The sequence below is a fragment of the Cydia pomonella genome, chromosome 12, assembly GCF_033807575.1.
Source record: "Cydia pomonella isolate Wapato2018A chromosome 12, ilCydPomo1, whole genome shotgun sequence".
NCBI lineage: Eukaryota > Metazoa > Arthropoda > Insecta > Lepidoptera > Tortricidae > Cydia > Cydia pomonella.
The window spans coordinates 412,916-439,673 of NC_084714.1; the positions used below are offsets into that span (position 1 = coordinate 412,916).

The window sequence follows — 26,758 nt, forward strand, 5'->3', positions numbered from 1 at the left end:
TTTGTTGCATTCACTATCCCTATACCACCCGTTCAGAAAGGATGAATGATGCCCCCAGAAACCAAACTTTTTGAATTGAAGTAGTCTCACTTTTTCTCTCTGCCTACTTCTAAAAAGTGAATTAAGACGTTTTTTTTGGTAACTGTTTTATTGTGGGGAATAATGAACCCGACCAAATTACGTAGGGTGTTTTTGGTATGTTGTCAGAAATGTTAAAAGGTGTTTTTAATTTTGTCGCATTGCGTAATATGTTCTGTCCCTCACGAGCGCACGCATATGACACATCTACATCTATATAATACTAGGTTTATGAAAATACCCGTGTAGGTATTGTGACAAGTCACAACTTTTTCATGAACCTCGTTGCCAATTTTTTTTTAATGCTGTACAGACGGGGATATCAAAGGCTACCTTGAACCGGTCAGAATGTGTTTCTTGCTCTCACGTTTAGTTGCGTCCATTCAGGGCCCGTGACTCAGCGTATGGGTCATGTTCAAACAGTCGCGCAGGGCACGTGACTCACATGTGAGTCGTGAATAAATTCTGATTTAAACATAAACAAAACGTAATATGACGAAATAATATAATTATAATTTGAGCTAACAACCATCTTTATAAGGCATGTTGAAAAACATAATTGTAAACATGTTTTTTTTAGTGAAACAGGGCCTAGAATATTCAAGTTTGGTTTACTGGAAGTGTAATATAGTAAATATTCTGAAATTCGGGATACATACGTGTCCCAAGCAAATGGATAAATCTACATTTCAAAAATATATTTATGCCTGAAGTTATTGACATGACTCAAGGTATGGGTCACCGTGGCCTGGCGCTAATTGTAAAAACTACACATATCTTCATAGCACGCAAAAATAAACTTTATAACTTAGTTTTAAAGCTTATTCCATGACGAAACACGTTGCAAATTGTACCTTTTTGCAATGGATTACTGTTTGGATGGTAGCAAGCAACATTTCTAAGGACCAAACTTATTACCATGCCAATTGTTTTTGTTTCATTATAAAAACAGGGCGGCTTAAACAGTCACCAACTAAATGGTATATTGTTGTTACGAATCGTTCAAAAATGGACTCATTTTTGATCCTTCATTCGTTAGGTTAAGTCATTAATGTTTGCAATTAAAAATCAATATTTTTTTATATAATTTAATTTAATGTATCCAAATATTCTTATAATTAATTTCATTCAGATTGCATATTTTTTAATTAAAATATTCAATGAAATGTATAAATTCAATCGTTATTCAATATCTCTATGTTCTAATTTCACTATGGCAATTTTATATTCAAAACTTTGACAGTTTACAAAGCTTTTAAAAACTTACCGTTATTGTCCAATCCCCCAACGACTATTCACTTTGCCACTTCTTGTATTTTTTTTTGATTTTTTGCAATTTGGAATCCATATACGTAATTTGGATTTTACATGGTCCTTACGAAGCCTCTGAATTACGAGAAGGCAAGATTGTGGCATCGAGTCGTGCTCCACATATTCAACGGTTCCAGTGAAGCCGTGGGTCATCCAGGTTGGCGTAGGGCACATCCAGCTACGTGCAAGTTCCAGAGCTGACACTCATCGCGTCCCAGCAGTCAGGATCAACGACGAGTGAATACAGCATCGACGAACACACGGAGCATCCCATTGCAGTGGGAATCCAGCCGTAACCGGAGTCAGTTACGGAATCCAGCCCATCCAGCACCAACCAGACCAGTCCAGGAGCATCCAGTGGGGATCAACATCAACCAACATTGCAGTTGAATGAGACAGCAGTGCTCTTCAGATCCAGAGGCAGTCAGCACAGAAGGAACAAGCACGAAATTGTGAGATCGTTCCATTTCCTTTCAATTCACATTTCCTTTGTTTGTTGTAGCTGCACTATCCATACATTTCAAACATATCCATATCCATATTCAGTTGAACCATATTCATTATTCATTACCTTTCCATCTAGTGCAGAAAGTAAATTCATTGCCTTCATTGTCATCATTTGGTCAGTAGAAAGTAGATATTCACTAGTATTCATTAGCGGTATTCAGAATTGTAGGCAGATATATATAGACCTCTTAGCACATTTCACAGTAATATTAAGATTTCATTTCACAATTTCACTTCCAACTTGATATCTAACAGTTCATTAATCACAATATTCATTAATTTATCAATTCAATAGTCTAATTCCAAATTAAAACCATTATAACTTCACGAGAACACGTTAATCGATCAATTTTTATAATAAACTGCAGTGTGCCGGGAAGGCGTAAACAAAGTAATTAAGTGATTACATAACTTCATTGCATGTCGGATCTGCATTGCATATAAGTAAAGCGCCTTGAAATTTCGCATAGCAAATTCTATTAAAAGACATTTCATCTTGTTCCAAATTTATTTTGAGTAGGCTCATTGATTAATTTACATTATTTAACAATGTCTTCTGAACAAGAATTGAAAAAACTTAACTACAAGCGTGGGGCTATTAAAGGCAAACTTACGGCTTTTCAGAAGTTTGTTTCGAATGTTGCAGCCGAACCACAATTAACTGAATTGCAGCTTGCCGAATTACAGTTAAGATTTGACAATATAGTGCCTTTATACGATGAATTTGATGCATTACAGACAGACATCGAGATTTTGTCTGCGTCTGCAAGCGGAGGGGATATCGGAGAGGAGTGGACTCTCTTCGAAGATACCTACTTCGCGAGCATGTCGTCTGCGCAAGTGCTGATTGAAAAGCATTCGAGGCGTAATTTTCCCGTCAATGAGTCGGAGGTAAGCTCTGCTAATACCGTTGTCAAGGCACACAATTCAGACTTAATCAATTTACCAAAAATCAATTCAAATGAAATACCTTCACATTCAAATATTCACATCCCGATATTTCGGGAGCTACATTCAATTGTTCCTAGCTTGACGCTAGAACAAAACGCTTGTGAGGAGCAGTTTCCAAAAACTGATCCTGACGGGCGATTCAAAGTATTCATGCAGTTGGAGGAGTCGCCTGCGGTCCTGGGGCACTCATGTCAGCGTACTTCAGCTGCGTCTCTTTCAGTGGTGCGCCGCTCAGAAGCCGCACAAACAGGCTATATTATACACAAAGATCTCGAGCGTTCTAATAATTTATTGCTGCGTAGGGCTCGCGGAGACTCTTTTCCTACACGGTCTCCTCCGTTTCACGGTGATGGCAAACTCATTTGTGTGGGGGGAAGACTGAGCAACTCCAGCTACAATTATGATCCCAGTCATCCAGTGTTGCTCAGTTCAATATTCCGATTTTATAACAGCACATTCTTGCATGCTGAACCTGTCAAGATATCCAGCCAAAACGGTACTATTTCAGCGTTTGTGTGTCTTACAACGAAAGCAGTGCACCTCGAATCTTATTCACGTTGTAATACACATGTTTGCAATGCAGCCTTGCGCCGATTAATTGCAGATTCATTCATTCAGACATTGTTTGATAATGCATCAACGTCATCGCAGGTAACCGAAAGCATCCAGTTTTCTTTCACACCGGTTTCACAACACATGATATATGAAGGGATGTCTACTCTTCTGATTCAAATTCAGGCAATTTCAATCTCAAGGCCGCTGACTTCATTGTCAAACGTCTCAAATAGCTTCAGTCCCTTACTTCCTTCCCACTTCCTTATAGGGCGATCCACAATTTTCATGTCTCACGCACACATTGCTGACTCCAGGACTTCATCAATTCCATATTCGTGGCAGTCATCAACAGGAGAGATCATGGACGGCGTTCTGGTTGTCGTGACGGACAAAACTGCCTTCTCTCGGTCGAGTCATCCGAGGCATCCACGTCAGCGACGGGTTCACACGCGGAGCACATCATATACAGACGAAGATAGGAGGCCACCCGACGGGGTAGTCAACAACATCTCCCCTCTCGCCGTAGATACACAATTGAAGTTCTCAGACTTCAAGGCCGGGAGCATGTTACGAATCGTTCAAAAATGGACTCATTTTTGATCCTTCATTCGTTAGGTTAAGTCATTAATGTTTGCAATTAAAAATCAATATTTTTTTATATAATTTAATTTAATGTATCCAAATATTCTTATAATTAATTTCATTCAGATTGCATATTTTTTAATTAAAATATTCAATGAAATGTATAAATTCAATCGTTATTCAATATCTCTATGTTCTAATTTCACTATGGCAATTTTATATTCAAAACTTTGACAGTTTACAAAGCTTTTAAAAACTTACCGTTATTGTCCAATCCCCCAACGACTATTCACTTTGTCGCCTTTTGTATTTTGTAATTTTGGAAGTAAACCAGCGTCTATACTATACAGTCCACTCTTATTTATCACCTCGACAACACCTGAGACCAGCGAAGATTTTACAATTGTATTATCGCAATAGTGTGTGAGAAATGATTTTTTCTAAACATTTTCGTGGTAATAAGTACTATAATACATTTTAAGTGCTCTATTGTTTATATTATAATGACGTTTACCAAAACAAAGTTCATGACCGGCCACATGTAAGATTATCGGAGACACTTGGACAATAAACAATGGATGCACCTGGGCGGCGGCGAATTTAGCGGCGGTATTATCTTTAACGTGGTATTTTTGACATAAACTCAAGAAATGATTCACCCCATCCCCTCTATTAGGATGTATTTTAGAGTAACATGGGAAATTATATTTAGTCACGATTTATTCGTTGGCGACTTTATGCTCCTCTCTGTGCTCTTCAGTGATTTCGTATTTTGTGATTTTTGTGACCTTGGCTATGGATACCCGGAATTTGAACCCTCCTGACCTCCTGACACTGGATTTTTCTGAACCCTATAATTATATGAAAATAACAGCGCCCTCTTGACAATGATCATCTATTTATGATCAGGCTTTAAAATGTTCATTCTTAGTTTCTTACAAATATCAACAAATTAGTAAATACATATATATATTTTTTTTTTAATATGAACAGTAAACAGTTGGTTAATAAAAATGTTGCATAATATTGTCCAACGGACCGGATTCATAAGCGGCAATTTCTTTGACGTTCGCGCCAGGCCCCGAGACCCATAAGCTGAGTCACACGTTTTAGCTGAAAACGGTTTGTATGGTGGCCCGGCGTGTTGTGTACGCTTCGTGGTTCGTGGCCATGAATGGGTTAACGGACGATCGAACTGGAGTTTAAGACATGACAAGCAACGTCAATCACAATGATGATGGCGTACATATTACATTGATCCATAATCTTTAGTTTGTGTTAAAAATAGGAAGTCTAACACTTCATCATTGTTTAAAGTTGATGATGATCAGAGCCCGTACATTTCATGCCGTTGACGCAAAAATAACGTAGTTTAACATACAGGGAGTTTTCTTGCAACACTACGAATTTAGATAACTTATTGACGCGTAGAAAAATAAATATTTGTTACGTAAAATACACTTAAAAATCAAAAATATGTATTATTTAATAATCTATTATTTAGTTGAGTGACAATAAGATAAGTCAGACGTTTCTGTACTGATTGTTAAGTATCTATAACAGTTAACTAAAGAGGTTGACAAATGATTAATTATTACAAAATACTGATTGGAATCATACTCTATGTAGCGTGACGTCGTTTTTCCGTCAACGGCATGAAATGTACGGGCCCTGGCGATGGTGAATAACAGTGTCACCGTTTGAGCAGTACAATCCATGTATAATTTTTTTTTTTGCTGTACAATTCTCTGGAACACGCCGTTGGAGAGTTTACAGTGGGATGAGCGCCATCTACCGACTATTGTTGTTAGCATAACTTCGATTCTAGTTATAGTAAAATTATTATTAAATGATATAGATATCAAGTTTTTATACGCGACAAAATCTATTTAAATTGTTTTAATCATAAAATAGCATCAATTCGTATGATAACTTTTATTAGGAAATATGATTAAAATAATCTTCCACCAATTTGTTGCATTTACTGAACCCGTTCAGATCGCCCGCTTTGCCCTGGAACTTGCCGTTTTTGAACGCGCCCTTGCATTTAAGCAACTCGGTTATCCTGCAAAATACACGACATTTAATAAAATGTTATTGTGCATTTTAAATCAAGTCGTCATGTACTCAGTAGAAAAGCGAAATTTAAGGCCCTGCATCGAAAAATAACGGGATCTTTGAAGCGTGGCAGTGGCTAGCCCCGGAAACAAACAGACGTGATTTTCGGATATATGTATCTTGACTATATGATAAGAGGTATGATACTAGTCGAAACAAAAAGGCTTAAAATTTTCTCGATAGAATATAAATCCAAAGTTACATCTACATTTTTAGTGTTTACCTCAGTGCAACTAGAAAACACATCTTCATCCAGCATAATCCACTTTAAAGTAAAGGTTTTCATCTCGTCTTAAACATCATTCAACTAAATATTAACTTATTATCTTATACAAACGGATTTATTCTCGTTTTTGATTTTATGAATTCAACAGAAAACGCCCATTTTACGCAGTTCGACTTCTCTTTTTGTCATGCGTCAAAGTCATATATGCGTCCTTTATGCCAGTAATGTTAGATGGCCGTGGTGCCTCAAAGAGGTAAGACCTATGTCAAATCGCGCAGCGCTTCAAATTACGTAAAATCGACATATCCAATAAACGTTGAGTCGTAGCTCTATTAACTAGTAACGGAATCCGAGGTCTACTACGAATGGAGCTATCTTTACAGGCCTATACGTTACGCATGTGTGCGTGTTTGCTTAGCTACGTCAAAGTCAAATACTCTTTGAACAATTACAACGGGTAAGGAAGTTTCGAGAGCATCTGTAATGTATCGGTAGCTGTGTGGTCGTGTAGACACCAAAGAAAAAATGCGAGACATCTATAGACCAATCGAATCTAATCGTAACTTTTTGTTTTCTTTTTTTGTTACTATATAATATCTTTATTGCTTATTTTCTATTTTATTGTAAAAGTAAATCTTGTCTGTCTTATACAGAAATAAAGTTATTCTTTTAAATATGTGTATTAAAAACATATTTTAATGACACGAATTATTTTATTTTATTGATACCAATTTTTCTATAGCCTAGGTAATCTTTATGTAAAACAAATATACTTATTATATAAAAAAAAAACGAAAAAAATCAACATGTTTATTAGAAAAAAAAAACTCGTTTGCACGGGCCGGGGTTTGAACCAGCGACCTCTGATTTGTAATCCGCATGCCTTAAGAACAATTCACATAATTTATTTAACAGGATACTGTCAAAACGTCAATGACTAATATGACTTTTCAGCAAAGAGTAAAGTAACTATGCTTTTCAGTTTGATTTTACTTGACAAGGAGCAATAAGAAAAACGTACCGAATCGTCCCTTTCTTAAAATTGCCATTCAAAGAGAGAGATGGGCATTGTGATAAGAGAGGTATGGGCATTGTGAATTTCATCACGCTTTGTGTGGTAGGGCACAGCCAGTACAGAAAACCGCAGCCAAATAACACTAGACCCTACTCATAGTGTTGTGTTCCTGCCGGTGAGTAAGGTTGCCAGAGCTCAACGAGGGGGGGGGGGGGGCGAGTTTAGGGTCGGCAACGCGCATGTAACTCCTCTAGGCGTACATAGGCTACGGAGACTGCTTACCATCAGGCGGACCGTATGCTTGTTTGCCACCGACGTAGTATTAAAAAAAAAAGAAAATTCAGCTCGTGTGTGGTGCTATCTATAGTTTTTTTATATGGGTACGCTGACAGCTGTCGTTTCAATACGATTTTGCGAGATTTGGCGTTTTTAGGTTAATAATTATATAGAGATAACACCTGTCACCCTACCCATCGAGTTTGAAAAATACTATAAATGTTAACATATACAGGCTTACCATCAGGCGGGCCGTATGCTTGTTTGCCACCGACGTAGTATAAAAAAAAAAGAAAATTCAGCTCGTGTATGGTGCTATCTATAGTTTTTTTATATGGGTACGCTGACAGCTGTAGTTTCAATACGATTTTGCGAGATTTGGCGTTTTTAGGTTAATAATTATATAGAGATAACACCTGTCACCCTACCCATCGAGTTTGAAAAATACTATAAATGTTAACATATACAGGATGGTTTTTGATAATGTATATCTTAGAACTTACACTGTTTTTAATTTTTTTTTTCAGATTTTAAAATTATACTTTTTTACCTTAATAATATATCTTAGTCTTGACAAAGACGATTAAAGTTTTATACTTAGCAAAATCGCTTACTAACAATGTCTTTCCTGTAAGTTTAGGCAACTGCTATAGCAGATACCACCATTTAACAGCAGTATCAGTTCATTACACTTGGTTCGGTGCTTCAACCTCTTGTCTAACTGTCTGATAATTAAAGTAGTTCCTAATAGACGGCGTTGTGCAATTTTGGATATCCCGATCAAACTTTTCATTTCAGAGGAACGCGATTCTGTGTTGATAATGTTAGTCAATACTTTATTTGTCCATGCTCTTGAAACCATTAGCCAACCAATTAGCTTATGGCGGGCATTGAAGGGTCGTTCTTTGAAATCAGATTATTAAATATAATTTCAATATAAGCCCATCAATCGAATAGGCATACATTTTGGTCAATTTCTTACCTATCAGGGGAATAATAAAATCGATAAAAAGAATGTAAAAGCGACGAGGGAATGAAAAAAACCGACAAGGGAATGACAAGGAATGACATAATGACAATGAATTTCGGAACAATTACTTCCAAAATAATACACTGAATCATAGAACGCTCTTAGCAACTTAATGTTATTTTTAAGATCTATAGAACGAAGTACCAAACGTTGATTTTAGTTGAAACCCCAGTCCAAAGGCATTGAATGAGAACCAGGGGAAAAGAAATAAGTATGTCTTTGATCGACTGTTATGATTACGATAATTTTTACTTAATCCATGAAAGTAAATAATCATTTACTTGACATATGATTTTACATTGTACATGCCCATGAAGAATACATTTTATATCAAAACACACGGGAATGAAAATCACAGTGAACCAAAGCCACGGGAACAATATTATGAAATCGTTTATTTCAGGTGAAAGACCCATAATTACATCACAAACAAACGAAAATACAATACAAATTAACTTAAATTAAAAACAGTCAAAATAACAATCATAATCATACGTCAATTTTGTGTTACCTGTAAGAATAGCATATATTTTTAAGAAAATAAGTAAACTAAATATCAATATCCTTAGTAATTTACCTCTAGTTTTATGTCAACCTAATATCCTAAATCATTTATTAGAAACATATTAAGAAGTTCTAAATGTCACGGAACGTGTAGTGTGACTTCCTCGGATTTTATGATATTTTATTTTTCTTTGAAAGTGTTTTTGGAAGAATTTTATATCAAATGTTAACACTTACACCTATTCCACAATACGGTTTAAAAATTGTATGGATATATAACGACTTTATAACAATTTTAATAACATACATCTTGTGATCAGTTTTCGTGTCACCGCCGCGCGTGGTAACATAAACATGCAGTACTCGGTAGAAAGTTACCTTTACGTCTGGCAGCCTTTTTAACGCTTTTTTTTTAGAACAGCAATACTGTGTTGGTGTCAGATTTGCAAATGGCTGAAGGGAGAAATGTTGTCGAAAATTATTTTTTTGCGTTAATTAAAAAAAAAAGGTCAACCTTAACGCGTCACCGCCATGTTTGAGTTTTTAAAAGTCAGTGCTCATTTCACGTTATTGTTTGTAACATAAGATATACCTAATACATTCGAGATTGAGCTAATTATTTAATATTTGCAAAAAGGTAATTTTTAGGTAATACCGAACATGTTTCAAATTGTCACGACAGTGGCCTCAAAATTCTCTCCCCGCCACGGACTATTGAATCCACGTTCGTGTCATATAGATACGTGGTCGTAACATTCTCAATTCGTTTGATTAATTTAGAGGCATATTCACTCTTTAGAAATGGATTTTATTAGCTACGTTCATTTGTTATTATTGCCCAACTGCCGAAGCAGAAAAATGGTTTCCGCGTGTATGTGGATGTATGTGTATCCGATTCTTTGTCACGCTCTACAGCGTTAGTTTGACGAATTTCAACGTATGAGCTGTCATTCGATGTGTCGTAGTCATGGGAGTAACTTAGGCTATATTTAAAATATTGTATAATTCAAAATAGTGGAGTTGGCCGCCAAAATGCCGAAACGTCACGGCTGAGGGACACTTTGTGACAACCGTGATTATGTACTCATTTTATTTACCTTTCCTGAGGGTATTAAGCTTGACCATATGCATCAAAAAATGCTTTTTATACGTAACAATATGTGAAAAATATTTTTCTGGACACAATTTAAGAATCACCCTGATTGTTTGAGTAATTGTTTAAAAGTTTCACTTTTTTGTAGTTTTCGTTGTTACCATATACTTACTTTTTTTTATATGTAGGTGACAACTGTGATTCACTATCATCCGAAAAATTGGTCGTCGGAAAACGGCACCCTGTATTTCCTGCCTCAACAATATATTACTAAATAAAATATGATAACTAACAATGTAAGATACCGAATTTAAAAAGATAGGTAGTGTTATACCTACAATTATCTATACTATTGACATCTTCCAAAAATCAACAATAAAAATTGGCTATATTGTAGTCTCAGATTTATTACAATTTACAACAATATAATTTTTTATTTTCTAGTAGCAAGTAATAACGCCATCTTTTTTATTTTCTAAGAATTAAGTTTCTGGCCGACCGCGTATAATCGTAGTTAACTTTTGTAACGCTAGATGGAGCTTTCACCTTCACGTGCGCCGCGGACTCCGCGGAGCGCTTCCATGTGTGCGTGCTAGCGGGGAGTGAGGAAGCTATCGGGCGTGGCTTACGAACCGGTATTCACGGCTTTAGTAGGCCCTTAAAAATACTAGGTGAAATCAAACTTTAACGCCTACACTTTTTTAATTTACCCCTTTTGCTACTGACAAATATTTTATTATAATCAGACACAGGAATCCGCGGGGCAAAATTGTTTGACAAGTAGGGAGTTCCTGTATCGATAAATTCAACTATCGATGCTAGTTCTACATACTAGTGATCACTTAAGGGTTTGCTTGTAAAAATATGTTTTTATTAAGACTAAAAAAATAATTAAATAACAACTCGATATACTCTAAACATATTTTTACAAGCAAACCCTTGAGTGATCACTAGTATATAGAACTAGCATCGATAGTTGAATTTATCGATACAGGAACTCCCTACTTGTTAAACAATTTTGCCCCACGGATTCCTATGTTTGGTTATTTAGCTTGCGCCTTCAGCTGAGGACCATCCCACGCAAAGAACCTGAATAAATAAATAAATAAATGTCGACTTCGAGGACCCTCATTCTACAGACCATTCCTTAGCCGTTGTCTTCTAAAGGGACGTTACAGACTAACTGCCGTTAGAGTATTTTAGTCAGTGGTTTAGTAGATCCGAGTCTTGTAGGTGGCGCTATACTCCTATTTTTAACCGATTATTATAGTCGGACATGAAAATATGATGCGATGATGATTATGGACACTCTCTCACTTTGTTCTGCCTTCAAGCAGGTGTAAAACTTTAGTCTGTATCTTTAGGTATTTAAAAAAAGGTAAACAAAATCTACCCTCAAATGGCTCCGTAAGGCAGATGAAAACATTAAGTACATGATGAAATAATGTAGGTTTAAAGTCAGGTCGTTCAGTGACAGATCCATCCAGGCGGTTTTGTATTTGGTTGGTTAACCAATAAATATTAAAACTACCCGAAAATGTACAAATTGTTTGTTTACCTTTTTTTTAATACCTAAAGATACAGACTATAGCTTAGGCAGACGCTTAAAAATATCTTGTGTGTAAACAACAAGTTTTCGAAAGCGAGCATGCCCCTTAGACGCATATAGGTAAATAGGGAACGTGCATGAACAGTAGAGGGCAGCATTGGCTTTGGCGTGAAGTATCAATATACGGTTTATATTTCCGATTTAGGTCACCAGATGGCAGACCCTCCGCGCACGGTCCCTATAAAAGATTGACGATGACTTATTTATGAAAGATAGTTGCAAAACTTGATGAGCAGTTCAAAGGTCCTTGCTAACATTTGCAAAGAGCTGTTAAAAAATTATAACAATAGTGACAATACGCCAAAATTTAGATATTGACATATACATGTTTTACCTATAACCTATAATATAAGAAGGCGGATTGAGGTAAGTACTCACTGGGTCCCTAAAACGTTGCAGTGTTGTTCCGGGCCTTGTATTAGCATCTGACCCTCTTTCGGCTTATCAGGGTCTTCTGCCGCCAGACATAGGAACACCTCGGTGTCTTCTAGACCTTTGCAGATGGCCCTGGAAGAACAAGGTATGTCATGTATTTCCCAATTTTCTATCCTATTATATGTAATGCTGTCCTGCCTATGAAGCCAGCGGTCAATATCGCTGTGCGAGCGGGACAGTAAGATAACTATGCGCGTGTGACAGAGATAGAAAATGGAGGGTCAATGTGCAAAATTCTTCGTCCTTAGTGTCCTTACGTTACTAAAACCGATCATGAGTATGTTGGGCCATATTTGAACAAGGTAAACGTCCTAGTGTTTGATATCCGAATTCCAATATTTGGCAACCTGTTTGTTACCTTCATGACTTGGATTTGAGCTGACATTTGAAAAGTACCTGTTAAAGTCCGGAGTGGCTTCCTTCTTGCACATGATGACGAACTTAGGTTTGTTCGCCCGTATCCTCTGTACTTCTAACTGAGCCAACTCGGAGAGCACATTCTGTAGGTTTTTGTTGGCTATTTTGAGGTTCTTTTGGAGTTTCTGAACCAGCTCTTCATGTTTTTTTGGTTCATTCCTGAAATTGATATAGAAATCTAATTTACATAAAATATAGGAAGTTGGGAAAATAAATGGAAATGAGGCCTATTTCACACCTCAAACCTATATATATTTTAGCACTCCGGTGAGCGCCTGCTCCCGTCCCAGCATGTTCTGGAAGTGCTGGAGTACGAGGTTGCCCACCACGAAGTGTAAGTTGGTCTCCTTCTTGCCGGGTTATTAACTCTGCTCTAAGCTACACCTACTTGAGCAGTCCGGTGAGCGCCTGTTGGCGTCCCAGCAGGTTTGGAAGTGCTGGAGTACGAGGTTGCCCACCACGAAGTGTAAGTTGGTCTCCTTTTTGCCGGGTTATTAACTCTGCTCTAAGCTACACCTACTTGAGCAGTCCGGTGAGCGCCTGTTGGCGTCCCAGCATGTTCTGGAAGTGCTGGAGTACGAGGTTGCCCACCACGAAGTGTAAGTTGGTCTCCTTCTTGCCGGGTTATTAACTCTGCTCTAAGCTACACCTACTTGAGCAGTCCGGTGAGCGCCTGTTGGCGTCCCAGCATGTTCTGGAAGTGCTGGAGTACGAGGTTGCCCACCACGAAGTGTAAGTTGGTCTCCTTCTTGCCGGGTTATTAACTCTGCTCTAAGCTACACCTACTTGAGCAGTCCGGTGAGCGCCTGTTGGCGTCCCAGCATGTTCTGGAAGTGCTGGAGTACGAGGTTGCCCACCACGAAGTGTAAGTTGGTCTCCTTCTTGCCGGGTTATTAACTCTGCTCTAAGCTACACCTACTTGAGCAGTCCGGTGAGCGCCTGTTGGCGTCCCAGCATGTTCTGGAAGTGCTGGAGTACGAGGTTGCCCACCACGAAGAGTAAGTTGGTCTCCTTCTTGCCGGGTTATTAACTCTGCTCTAAGCTACACCTACTTGAGCAGTCCGGTGAGCGCCTGTTGGCGTCCCAGCAGGTTTGGAAGTGCTGGAGTACGAGGTTGCCCACCACGAAGTGTAAGTTGGTCTCCTTTTTGCCGGGTTATTAACTCTGCTCTAAGCTACACCTACTTGAGCAGTCCGGTGAGCGCCTGTTGGCGTCCCAGCATGTTCTGGAAGTGCTGGAGTACGAGGTTGCCCACCACGAAGTGTAAGTTGGTCTCCTTCTTGCCGGGTTATTAACTCTGCTCTAAGCTACACTAACTTAAGCAGTCCGGTGAGCGTCTGTTCCCGTCCCAGCATGTTCTGGAAGTGCTGGAGTACGCGGTTGTCCACCACGAAGTGTAAGTTGGTCTCCTTCTTGCCGGGTTATTAACTCTGCTCTAAGCTACACCTACTTGAGCAGTCCGGTGAGCGCCTGTTGGCGTCCCAGCATGTTCTGGAAGTGCTGGAGTACGAGGTTGCCCACCACGAAGTGTAAGTTGGTCTCCTTCTTGCCGGGTTATTAACTCTGCTCTAAGCTACACCTACTTGAGCAGTCCGGTGAGCGCCTGTTGGCGTCCCAGCAGGTTTGGAAGTGCTGGAGTACGAGGTTGCCCACCACGAAGTGTAAGTTGGTCTCCTTTTTGCCGGGTTATTAACTCTGCTCTAAGCTACACCTACTTGAGCAGTCCGGTGAGCGCCTGTTGGCGTCCCAGCATGTTCTGGAAGTGCTGGAGTACGAGGTTGCCCACCACGAAGTGTAAGTTGGTCTCCTTCTTGCCGGGTTATTAACTCTGCTCTAAGCTACACCTACTTGAGCAGTCCGGTGAGCGCCTGTTGGCGTCCCAGCATGTTCTGGAAGTGCTGGAGTACGAGGTTGCCCACCACGAAGTGTAAGTTGGTCTCCTTCTTGCCGGGTTATTAACTCTGCTCTAAGCTACACCTACTTGAGCAGTCCGGTGAGCGCCTGTTGGCGTCCCAGCATGTTCTGGAAGTGCTGGAGTACGAGGTTGCCCACCACGAAGTGTAAGTTGGTCTCCTTCTTGCCGGGTTATTAACTCTGCTCTAAGCTACACCTACTTGAGCAGTCCGGTGAGCGCCTGTTGGCGTCCCAGCATGTTCTGGAAGTGCTGGAGTACCAGGTTGCCCACCACGAAGTGTAAGTTGGTCTCCTTCTTGCCGGGTTATTAACTCTGCTCTAAGCTACACCTACTTGAGCAGTCCGGTGAGCGCCTGTTGGCGTCCCAGCAGGTTTGGAAGTGCTGGAGTACGAGGTTGCCCACCACGAAGTGTAAGTTGGTCTCCTTTTTGCCGGGTTATTAACTCTGCTCTAAGCTACACCTACTTGAGCAGTCCGGTGAGCGCCTGTTGGCGTCCCAGCATGTTCTGGAAGTGCTGGAGTACGAGGTTGCCCACCACGAAGTGTAAGTTGGTCTCCTTCTTGCCGGGTTATTAACTCTGCTCTAAGCTACACTAACTTAAGCAGTCCGGTGAGCGTCTGTTCCCGTCCCAGCATGTTCTGGAAGTGCTGGAGTACGCGGTTGTCCACCACGAAGTGTAAGTTGGTCTCCTTCTTGCCGGGTTATTAACTCTGCTCTAAGCTACACCTACTTGAGCAGTCCGGTGAGCGCCTGTTGGCGTCCCAGCATGTTCTGGAAGTGCTGGAGTACGAGGTTGCCCACCACGAAGTGTAAGTTGGTCTCCTTCTTGCCGGGTTATTAACTCTGCTCTAAGCTACACCTACTTAAGCAGTCCGGTGAGCGCCTGTTCCCGTCCCAGCATGTTCTGGAAGTGCTGGAGTACGCGGTTGTCCACCACGAAGTGTAAGTTGGTCTCCTTCTTGCCGGGTTATTAACTCTGCTCTAAGCTACACCTACTTGAGCAGTCCGGTGAGCGCCTGTTGGCGTCCCAGCATGTTCTGGAAGTGCTGGAGTACGAGGTTGCCCACCACGAAGTGTAAGTTGGTCTCCTTCTTGTCGGGTTATTAACGCTGCTCTAAGCTACACCTACTTGAGCAGTCCGGTGAGCGCCTGCTCCCGTCCCAGCATGTTCTGGAAGTGCTGGAGTACGCGGTTGCCCCCCACGAAGTGTAAGTGGGTCTCGTTCTTGCCGGGTTATTAACTCTGCTCTAAGCTACACCTACTTGAGCAGTCCGGTGAGCGCCTGCTCCCGTCCCAGCATGTTCTGGAAGTGCTGGAGAACGCGGTTTCCTACAACAAAGCGTAGGTTGGTCTTCCCCTTCTTGCCGGGTTCGCAGCCTAGCAGCTTTATCACCTGGAGTTGGCTGTAGTGAAGAAATCGTTTGTTAACCCTTAACCACCGACGTGTTTTTGCGGTGCGCGAATGAGAACGTTAACGCGCCGTCATAAGACTATGGCGACGTACCACATTCGAACGTCAGTGATTAAAGGTAAAAAAAAATTAAAGTTAAATATGTTCTGTTACTCGTTTGTTGTAAATTACTTTCTGTGCTGTGCGTTGCTATATTATAAACTGAGGATTTTGTGAAGACAAGCTAAGGTCTATGTGAGGAAGACAGTATACAAGCTCTTTTGTCGCTTCTAACTCTTGTATTTGTCCACATACTTCACTTACAAAAGGCCGGAAGAGCAGGAGTAAAGCTTACTGTCTGACTGTGTCCGAGCGACGTACGTATACGATATACCGTCATAGCAAGCTTTGTGCCTTCTGCTCTGCTGACCTGTAAGTTGACCTTAAGTACTTACAAACCTGAGGTTAGAGACGTGTGTGCCGCAACACATGTTGTCGTCCACGCCCTCGATGCTGATGACGCGGATGGTAGATATGCAGTCAGCAGGCAGTCCTCGTGTGTGAGCCTGTCAACGCGTTTAACTCAGATATTCCTTGCTACATTTACAGGCTAGGCAAGTTTCGTCGAGAATCTACGATCACAATCGTGTCAATGGGGACAATTAGCCAATAGCGGTACATGTCGGATGTAGGTATCTGTGACCTTAAGCAATCAATACGATAAAAAACTTGATTACTTGATTAAAACAGAATTGAACAAATAAAATTGACGCCCTTCTACTTCTTTTTAACAAACAGATACGTCAGCGAGCGATACTATAAATTTTTACATGAAAGGAAAAATTGAAAAATTCACCGCTTTCGGCAAGGCACCGGAAAGCCGTGGAAAGTTGCAGGAAGCAGTGAAAGTTACAGGAAAATTGATAAACCAATTTTTTATAAAAATTTGCCCCTTCTTTTATTATAAACTAGCGACCCGCCCTGGCTTCGCTCGGATTACACAAAACGTTAACAAATTATACTCCTAAACCTTCCTCAAGAATCACTCTATTGATATATGAAAACCGCATGAAAATCCGTTCAGTAAATTTTGAGATTATCGCGAACATACATACAGATACGCTGCGGGGGACTTAGACTAGTGGAGATAAGTCATTTTTAGGGTTCCGTAGTCAACTATTATGTTTCGCCATGTCCGTCTGTCTGTCTGTCTGTCCGAGGCTTTGCTCCGTGGTCGTTAGTGCTAGAAAGCTGAAATTTGGCATGGATATATAAATCAATAAAGCCGACAAAGTCGTACAATAAAATCTAAATAATTTAATTTTTTTAGGGTACCTCCCCTACACGTATAGTGGAGGTGAACCTTTTTTTTGCTTCAACCCTACAGTGTGGGATATCGTTGGAAAGGTCTTTCAAAACTAATAGAACAAACATTTCTTGATAAAGTGAATATATTCGGAGATAATTGCTCCGAAAGAAAAAAAAAATGTGTCCCCCCCTCTAACTTTTGAACCATAGGTCCAAAAAATATGAAAAAAATCTTGGAAGTAGAGCTTAAGAAAGATCAGTTTAGCTGTTTTTGAGTTATCGCAAAAAGTTTCCCCTTCATAGTAAAAAGACGTACACCCACAGTTCATCCCTTGGTTAACAATCTACCATACTTTAAGCTCCAGTTTAGCTTATTGTGACGGAAGAGTAACTACGGAACCCTACTCTGAGCATGGCCCGACATGCACTTGGCCGGTTTTTTTGTTCATTTTAAAATTGGTCCACTAAAACTGACCTCATCAAGGGCTTCATCTCCTTTTGTACTCATCTTGACAACCACCGGCCTCGCCTGCCGTATGAGCTCATTGCAGCGAGCCTCAGCCGCCCGAACAATACTCTCTGGTGCCGTGACGCCGTCTAACTCAACGTGGCATTCTAGCTCGCCGAGCCACCAACTCGTAGTAGGGAGGTTGTACTCTTTTTCCAAGATGGCGGAAAGGAGATGTTGCCCTGAAATTTTGTAGCACAATAAAATAAAATAAAATAAAGGTCATTTCAGGTTGGTCTGATGGCAATAGATGTTACTTAAGTAACAAATTGTGTAATGAAATACCGTATGATATAAGGGAATGTAAATCATTTAGGATGTTTAAATGTAAATTGAAACGTTTCTATTAAACAAAATTAAATTTCCACCACAATAAGCTATAAGATGTACCGTACTTACTTATTAATTAACTAGGCAATAAGCTAACCCATCTGTATTTAAGGGAGTTCCCTCTGCCAACAAACTGGCTTGCAGTTTGGCAGTAGAAAAAAAATTATAAAAGCAGGGTTTTTTACCAGAATATTTTTTTTTTGTAAGTAGTGTCTTTAAAAATTACACTAGTTAGAGTAGTTAGATATTTTACAGACTTATTCGTCAAAAACTTTTTAAAAAATGGTGCTCTATATTTTTTAACAAGTTTTAGTGTTTGCTTTTTTAATATGATATATTTTGCAAAAAACTAGGGTTTTAGTATTTTTTTTACAAGCTTCATCATTATATTGAACTTTTTCTTGCATGTATCTCTGTAAAAAATTACAATAGGAATATTTAGTCTTGCTCTGTATACCAGGGCTATAACTACGAAAATTGAAGTACTTAAATTGCGGGCATCTTCCTCTGTCACTCTAATTACTCCTTCATTGGAGTAAAAAAGAAAAAATTTCGAATTTCAGTTTTTGCGGTAGGCCTTCTGAACATTGCTAACAAATATTTTGTATAGTGGTGCCAAATATAGGATTTAGATTGTTTATGACTCGAAATCTATATCATTTTTACAAGCATTTATTTAACTTGTAATGTTTGTCTATGTTTGGGTCAAATTTTGCAAATTAAATTAGACCCACTTTCCATTCATTGATTGAGTTGAAACTTTACAACATATGTAAGTTGGGTGACAATGCAATATTATGATATCATCAAGCTGATCTGTGATATCCACCTTAGCAACAAAACCTAATTGTATTTGGGTTGTTAGAATTGTCCTGATGGCTATTAGATGCCTGTTGAAAGAAAAGTACAGTCAGCGATAAAAACTTGAGTTGTTAGCGTGATAACTTAATCTGAAATGGCTTAAGATTGGCATGCCAACCTGAATGCTGCTGCATATGGTCGAAGCGGCGGTGCCAGTCAACCTGCTGAGTGACAACACTGCCAACTTCCAAGGGCTCTCTTGTGAAGTGCACAGCTTCTTTGCCCTTCCGTAACACTTGCAGTACTTCCACATCGTTCAATTTGCCAATATCATGAGGCTAAAATTATTTCAAAATTTTATTAGATAAAATTTTACTAGCATAGGGTACTTTTTAAAATAGAGTGTATAGTCTGCTTATCCATTGTCCATTGTTAACTAAAACGGCGCGTGCCACTATCTGCAAAAAAAAGGGCCACTTTAACCGGTTATTTAATTACAACTCCTATGGTAATTGAAATAAGATTCAAAATGAACAAATAGAAAAATAATTTGCAAGTTCTTGTGTGGTCCCTATACGGTTACTGAGTGCTGGCAAGTTGAACGCTACCGAACCAGCCTAAAATGTGTCCAAACGTAACAAAGGTGCGTTATCGGAGAGCACACCTACAATGGTTTTTTGAGCGTTAGACTAGCCCGCGCTCAGGTGCCTATTAGATTTATTCGACCCTTTTTTTGCAGATAGTGGCATGCACCATTTACAATAGACAATGGATAAGCCGTTGAGGGCCAGCTACAAATCTAATGACTATATGTATACATTTTTAAAGGGTCGGCAACGCTCATGAGACACCCTGGAGTCGCACGAGTGCAGAGGCTACAGTAACTGCTTACCATCAGCCATTTCCTTGTTAGCTACCAATATGGTATACAAAAATTACCTTCCAAAACTTACTAAAAAGATCACCCAGGCACCTTCTCTAGATTGAGTGTTTATAATCATATATATTTTTAATAAAATAAAATATGAAGTATTTATTCATCTGAATAGTCACCTGTCCGCCGCCGGCAGGAAACAGTATAGTATTCTCTAAAGTGACCGCATATCCTTCGAAGTTCGATGTCTTCCCGTATTCTATTATTGGCTCCTTGGTTTTCTCGCATGCGACCACTTTCGAAGTGAACTGAAAATATTGTATGTGACTTTTATCAGGATACTACATCAATGCGGCATTTTACATTTAGCCGGCGTTTTACTTACCTCCTTAAGAAAACTATCTTCCTGGCATTTGAAAACCATTTTGATTAAGAGGTAACTAGTTAATACCTAGAACTGCTGTAGAAATAGAATACTAGCGGGAGAGTACTGATAAAAATAAATTAATTTTAGTTTTATTTCGTATTCGTACTGATTCCACAAAGTTGTCAAAACTGTCATACAGTTCGTTCAGTAATTCACCACACAACAGCTGATATATCGACATTACAGACGACGTAAACGTAAAATTAAACCAAAGTATAGGATAAAATATTCTTTATGATTAAATTTTACTTTGAACATGTAACTTGTATTTATTTTGGTATAACACAACTTTAACATAGTCATGAGCCAATCCTTTAAATGTTTTCCAACATCCAAGTTGGCTTAAAGAATACGTATCCAGGTCAAAATCTGAATTAAAAATATTCTGGTGAATAGTGATGTTAATGTATATCGGTTTACCGGTTAATAAATAAACGATTTTTTGCTCTCTGTGGCTTTATTTAATTATATTTAAAATAAATGACGATATCATCAAAACATTATCAGTAAATATATGTATATCTATGAAATATGGAAAATATAATCCAAATTGTAACCATTTATTTTGTTGAGAATTGTTTTAGGCACTTATCCAACACTGAAATGGTGAAATTTACGTCGTCTCTTGTTATACACATAGGAGGCTTTATTCTCAGTACCTGCAACCAATCAGAAAATAAAATATTTTGTAGTTTATGCATACAAAACGTATCTTTTGTCACTCACTTCGTGGTTTGTAGCAAAGAGTAAAGTAAGTATATAGGTTTGTAGTATTGTGCTATTTACATCACTTTCCTTAATATACCAAACAAAAGCGGCATCGAAGTGAATTACAAAACTGCGTTATATTTATGCCTCAGGGCCTTATTTAAGGACATTAAGATAACTTACGTTGTTGTATCTACCTCCACGCCCGATTAAAATTCCAAGATCTTTCATATTTTCCTGTATTACGGAGACACTAGCCACATTCAAAGGCTCCTTCGTTCCAGGTTCGACCAATTCAATTCCCAACATTAAACCTTTGCCACGAATATCACCAATTACAGGGTACGATTTTTGGAGATCCATTAAATTTTCTATAAAATATTGTCCAATAACCTTGCTGTTCTGTTGCAAATTCTCCTCTTCGATTACCTGTGTAAAAATAAAGGTTGATATAAGGTTTTTTAGATTAAAATCACAATGAAAATTCTATTTCATCTTGGGATGCATACGTTTAAAACAGCTTCGCCTACTGTTGAAGCCAAAGGGTTTCCACCAAATGTATTGAAATAAGTAGCACGCATGTGTGCATCTGCTATTTCTTTTTTTGTAACAACAGCCGCCAGTGGAAAACCATTTCCTATACCCTTTGCCATCGTAACAATATCAGGTACGACACCATGAGTTTCGAAGCCCCAAAACGTATCACCCATACGACCAAAACCAGTCTGAACCTAAAATAAATATAAAAAATTAAATAATTGCAAAGTTTAACCTAATAATAAATATTTACAACTTTTGGGTATCAACATACCTCATCGGCTATATAAATGCCACCATTTTTACGTATTAGCTCTGCAGCTTTCCTCAAATATCCTTTGGGAAATTGAACAGTGCCATTTACTCCTTGTATTGATTCTGCGAAAAATCCCGCTACTTTTCCTTTGGGAATCGAGTTATCTATTAGCTGAAATTAGAAATAATACTTTGGAGTATGAAAAAGCGGCCAAGTGCGAGTCGGACTCGCCCATGAAGGGTTCCGTACCATTTATGACGTATAAAAAAAACTACTTACTAGATCTCATGCAAACCAATTTTCGGTGGAAGTTTGCATGGTAATGTACATCATATTTTTTTTTTGGTTTTATCATTCTCTTATTTTAGAAGTTACGGGGGGGGGGGGGACACACATTTTGCCACTTTGAAAGTGTCTCTCGCGCAAACTATTCAGTTTAGAAAAAAAGATATTAGAAACCTCAATATCAGTTTTGAAGATCTATCCATAGATACCCCACACGTATGGGTTTGGTGAAAAAAAAAATTGAGTTTCAGTTCTAAGTATGGGAAATTTATTGTTTTTTTTTCTATTTTTGTGTAAATGCGGTTCACAGAATACATCTACTTACCAAGTTTCAACAGTATAGTTCTTATAGTTTCGGAAAAAAGTGAATCCATAAGGGTTCAGTTTTTTTGCCATTTGGCTACGGAACCCTAAAAATTCTTATACAGTCAAGATAGATAACACCTACATATCTTACCTCACTAAGCTGGTGGACGTATTTGTAGGAAGTAATACAGTCCTCTGGACAAGAACACGATCCTGGCACCTGAGATAGAGAGTCCCGGCAGCCTCCCCAAATACCACGAAGCGGGTCTGGTAACATAGCCTGTTTAAACATGTAGGCACTTGTTTATACCCCATTGAATTTTCTTTTAAACACAAATTTACTACTCGTGCATGAATTTTAAGCTATACTCTGACATTCCTCTGGCAACCCAACTGTGCCAGTAGAAAAAGGTGCGATATTCAAAATGTGCATGACAAAGCTGGCTTGCCAGAGTATAAATGAGAACGCAATGCTGAGCTCCAACTTGATTTCAGTATCATCATAGTATTGTGTAGAATGTCCTTGTAAACTTACATGATGAATCCCACTTGGTACAGGTATTGGCATCCGGTAACATTGCGTCGCTGTCAGCCCCTGGATGGTGTTGGAGTACCCGTGATAGCTGCCTTGCAGTGAGATAATGTCGTTGTTGCCGGTGTATGACTTTGCAAGCAGAATGGCTAATTCATTGGCTTCAGTTCCACTATTTACTAAGTAAATCACCTAAAAAGGTGATAAAAATGTTAGTAAACGTACATTTGGATGATTTTATTCAAATACCTAAATACTCACTCCATTTTTATGCTTATGACTGTGTTGAATTCAAACCTAGGTTTAAACAAAAAAATACCTTCAAATCACCACTAAATTTTGATGCTAGCTTTTCAACATAATCATAAATTTTCGGATGTCTATAAATGTTTGTCGTATGCCAAAGTTTGTTTGCTTGTTCGTTCAATGCCGCTACCACTCTTCTGTAAATTAAGATGTCCTTGTTAATATAATAGGTTATCATAATCTATTAAATAGCAACAAGATAAGATTGTGTTTCTTAAATAAATGTTATGTTAAGCGATTAGCATGCGGTGTGCAATGAATAAACATATAATTAACACGTGTGATGGTAGTTATTCAGTGAGACAAGTCATTGTTGAACTAGGAGTATTTGCTGTATTTGTTAAATAAGCAGTCAATAATAAAACTAGCGAATGTAATGTAAGTTAGATTTTTTTGTATCAGGGATATCCATAATACAACCTTTCTCAACACGAAATGTAAACAATAATTGTGAGTCGATAATGCCCATATGGTTTTGCCCAACTCACGGATGGCAGTGGCCTACTGAAACTGTAACGATGCCTCCAAAAAGATCTAAGTATCTTCTCCCTTTGTGGTCAAATAGCCACTGCATGTGGCCTTGGTGGATAAGTACAGGATTCTTATACACATTATATACAGCTGGAGGTATGTGCGCTGCTTTCAACGTGGTCGTTTTATCATAATCTGGACCCTGAAACATTTTATTTTTGTGTTATCGTTTCATTTATTCAATATTTTGTTTTCAAGTTATAGTGCAAATTATTCCTCTTCCTAGCATTTATCCCGCCTTATTACCACGTCTCATGGGAGCTTGGGGTCCGTCTGGCAACTAATCCCAAGAATTAGCGTCGGCACTAGTTTTTACGAAAGCAACTGCTATCTGATCTTCCAACCCAGAGGAAAAACTAGGCGTTATTGGGATTAGTCCAGTTTCCTCACGATGTTTTCCGTCACCGAAAAACGACTGGTAAATATCAAATGATATATTTGCACATAAGTTGCGAAAAACTCACTGGTACGAGCCGGGGTTTGAGCCCTTAACCTCCAAATTGCAAGTCGCACGCTCTTACTGCTAGGCGAAACATATGCGCTTAATACATATTATTATTAATCGAAAAAGGAAACCTGTTTTTTTTATTTTTATTAGAAATAAAATAACTGGATATCATGCAATAATATTTCACATGAACTATTTATAGACGAATACGAAGAGCTGGCTTAGCGGTAAGAGCGTGCGACTTGCAATCCGGAGGTCGCGGGTTCAAACCCCGGCTCGTACCAATGTGTTTTTCGGAACTTATGTACGAATGAAATATCATTCGATATTTACCAGTCGCTTTTCGGTGAAGGAAAACATCGTAAGAAAACCGAATTAATCCCAACAAGGCCTAGTTTACCCTCTGGGTTAGAAGGGCAGATGGCAGTCTCTTTCGTAAAAACTAGTGCCTACGCCAAATCTTGGGATTAGTTGTCAAGCGGACCCCAGGCTCCCATGAGCCGTGGCAAAATGCCGGGACAACGCGATGAAGAAGGACTATCTATATACATTTATAATTATAATATTAGAGACTTGCCTCATAATTTTTCGGCTTGAAATTGTAAGCTGGCAAAGGAGCACTGCTCAAACGTCTACTAAAGGTACTATGGCAAAATGAGCCAACTGAAACATGTACAACTTTTAGTTTAGTTAAACGAACAAAAATTAATGTGTCTGTTTTATCCTAAAAAACCCATACACAGTTTCGCACATTTAATTTTCTTTGAATTCTGGACATAATAATATACTCAACTATATCGAGTAATTGTGTAATGCGAGTATATCTCATTACTAATTAATTAATAGTTCTAGTAATGTATATAGTTTGAAAATCACCTCTATTTGCCATTTTTGATTAAATAAAGTGACTACTATTTCGCCTGATAGTAGAACGGCAACTGAATCAAAGCAATTGTATTTAAATAATGAATGACTTTTGACTTCGTTGAATCTATTAGTGTATGTATGTTTACATTACTTCAACGTAATCTAATCATATCTCCTTTTTATTAGGGTTCCGTACCCAAAGGGTCAAACGCGACCCTATTACTGAGACTCCGCTGTCCGTCCGTCCGTCCGTCCGTCCGTCTGTTACCAGCCTGTATCTCATGAAATAGTTAGACAGTTCAAATTTCTACAGATTATGTATTTCTGTTGCTGCTATAACAACAAATACTAAAAACAGAATAAAATAAATATTTCTTTCCAATCTCGACGTTCTCATCCAATCACCGAAGTTAAGCAACGTCGGGCGGGGTACGGAACCCTTCCTGTGCGAGTCCGACTCGCACTTGGCCGGTTTTTATTTTTGTAATTTAACTTGACGACGCATTCACTTCAGAACTACTAAACAAATTAGAACAAACAATGATTATTTATACCTTGTTGAAAGTCTAGAAAAGGTAATAGGGTTGTTTCCATCTACAAATCTTAGGGCAGAATTGTATCCCAATAAATTGTTTTGGATTATAAGAACATGTTAAACTACCTTTAGGGGACCTGTAATGACCATATTTTTGTAAATATTGAATTTAAAATATCTTTTGGCACACGTCACACATCACGTGACCAAGCTCGAAACGTCATCGAAGATTCTGATGACGTCACAACTCTCGGATTGACACTGTTGACAGTTAGGCGATAAACAACAAATGACAAATGTCAGTTGACAGTTCGTATCTTCTACGTGTGTATGTAGTTATGTGTCAAACCGTAAACTGTGACGTCACACAATTTTCAAAGAGCGTTTTGTGCGCGAAAGCATCTGTCAAAATATATTTTGTTAATTTAACATATTTAAGGCCGTTTTTAGTATAAAAGTTGAATTTTAGGGCAACTTTTAGTTAATATAGAACGTAATACAAGCGTTTCAAAAAATTGGAAACAACCCTATTGTTAGTTTTAAATTTCTAATTAAACATAGCATACCTTTACTTTCCTACTACCCTATATAACTCTTTGAATTTATACAACAAGCCCTTTAATTTTATTTGCACACTATATAGTTTGTCAAACGTTTTATGTAATTTTCTGGAAATGGAAATAATGCAAAGTTAAGTGAAAAACTGTTTTAAGATATTGGGGTTGATAAAATTATTTTAATGCTTTGATTTTGATTTCTTTTTTTATTTTTATTTTTTATACTACGTCGGTGGCAAACAAGCATACGGCCTGCCTGATGGTAAGCAGTCTCCGTAGCCTATGTACACCTGCAACTCCAGAGGAGTTACATGCGCGTTACCGACCCTAACCCCACCCCCCTCGTTGAGCTCTGGCAACCTTACTCACCGGCAGGAACACAACACTATGAGTAGGGTCAAGTGTTATTTGGCTGCGGTTTTCTGTAAGGTGGAGGTACTTCCCCAGTTGGGCTCTGCTCTAGATCTGGAATGACATCTGCTGTGCTGTGCCCTACCACACAAGGCGAGATGACATTCACATTGCCCATACCTCTCTTACCTTCCTTCCTTGTTGTAATATGTATGAAGTCAATAGTAAATAGTTATTTGTTTTACAAGGAGGCAAAGTTGTTTCTTTAACTCTTCGTGT

At 38.7% G+C, this 26,758-nt stretch overlaps 1 protein-coding gene across 1 annotated transcript; it reads right to left on the reverse strand.

Annotated features, from left to right (window-relative positions):
- Positions 1 to 5,900: 5,900 nt before the first annotated feature.
- Positions 5,901 to 25,134, reverse strand: LOC133523203 (alanine--glyoxylate aminotransferase 2, mitochondrial). Its single transcript, XM_061858682.1, has 18 exons — positions 25,046 to 25,134; positions 24,747 to 24,832; positions 23,679 to 23,863; positions 23,204 to 23,327; positions 22,888 to 23,076; positions 22,504 to 22,632; positions 21,780 to 21,932; positions 21,478 to 21,699; positions 21,152 to 21,397; positions 20,878 to 20,919; positions 20,013 to 20,141; positions 19,138 to 19,297; positions 17,796 to 18,010; positions 16,472 to 16,578; positions 15,885 to 16,025; positions 12,687 to 12,866; positions 12,234 to 12,362; positions 5,901 to 6,049 (listed from the first exon to the last, which is right to left on the reverse strand). The coding sequence occupies exons 1-18, from the start codon at positions 25,056 to 25,058 to the stop codon at positions 5,923 to 5,925; spliced, it is 2,577 nt and encodes an 858-aa protein (XP_061714666.1). The 5' UTR covers positions 25,059 to 25,134; the 3' UTR covers positions 5,901 to 5,922.
- Between the last annotated feature and the right edge of the window lie 1,624 nt (positions 25,135 to 26,758).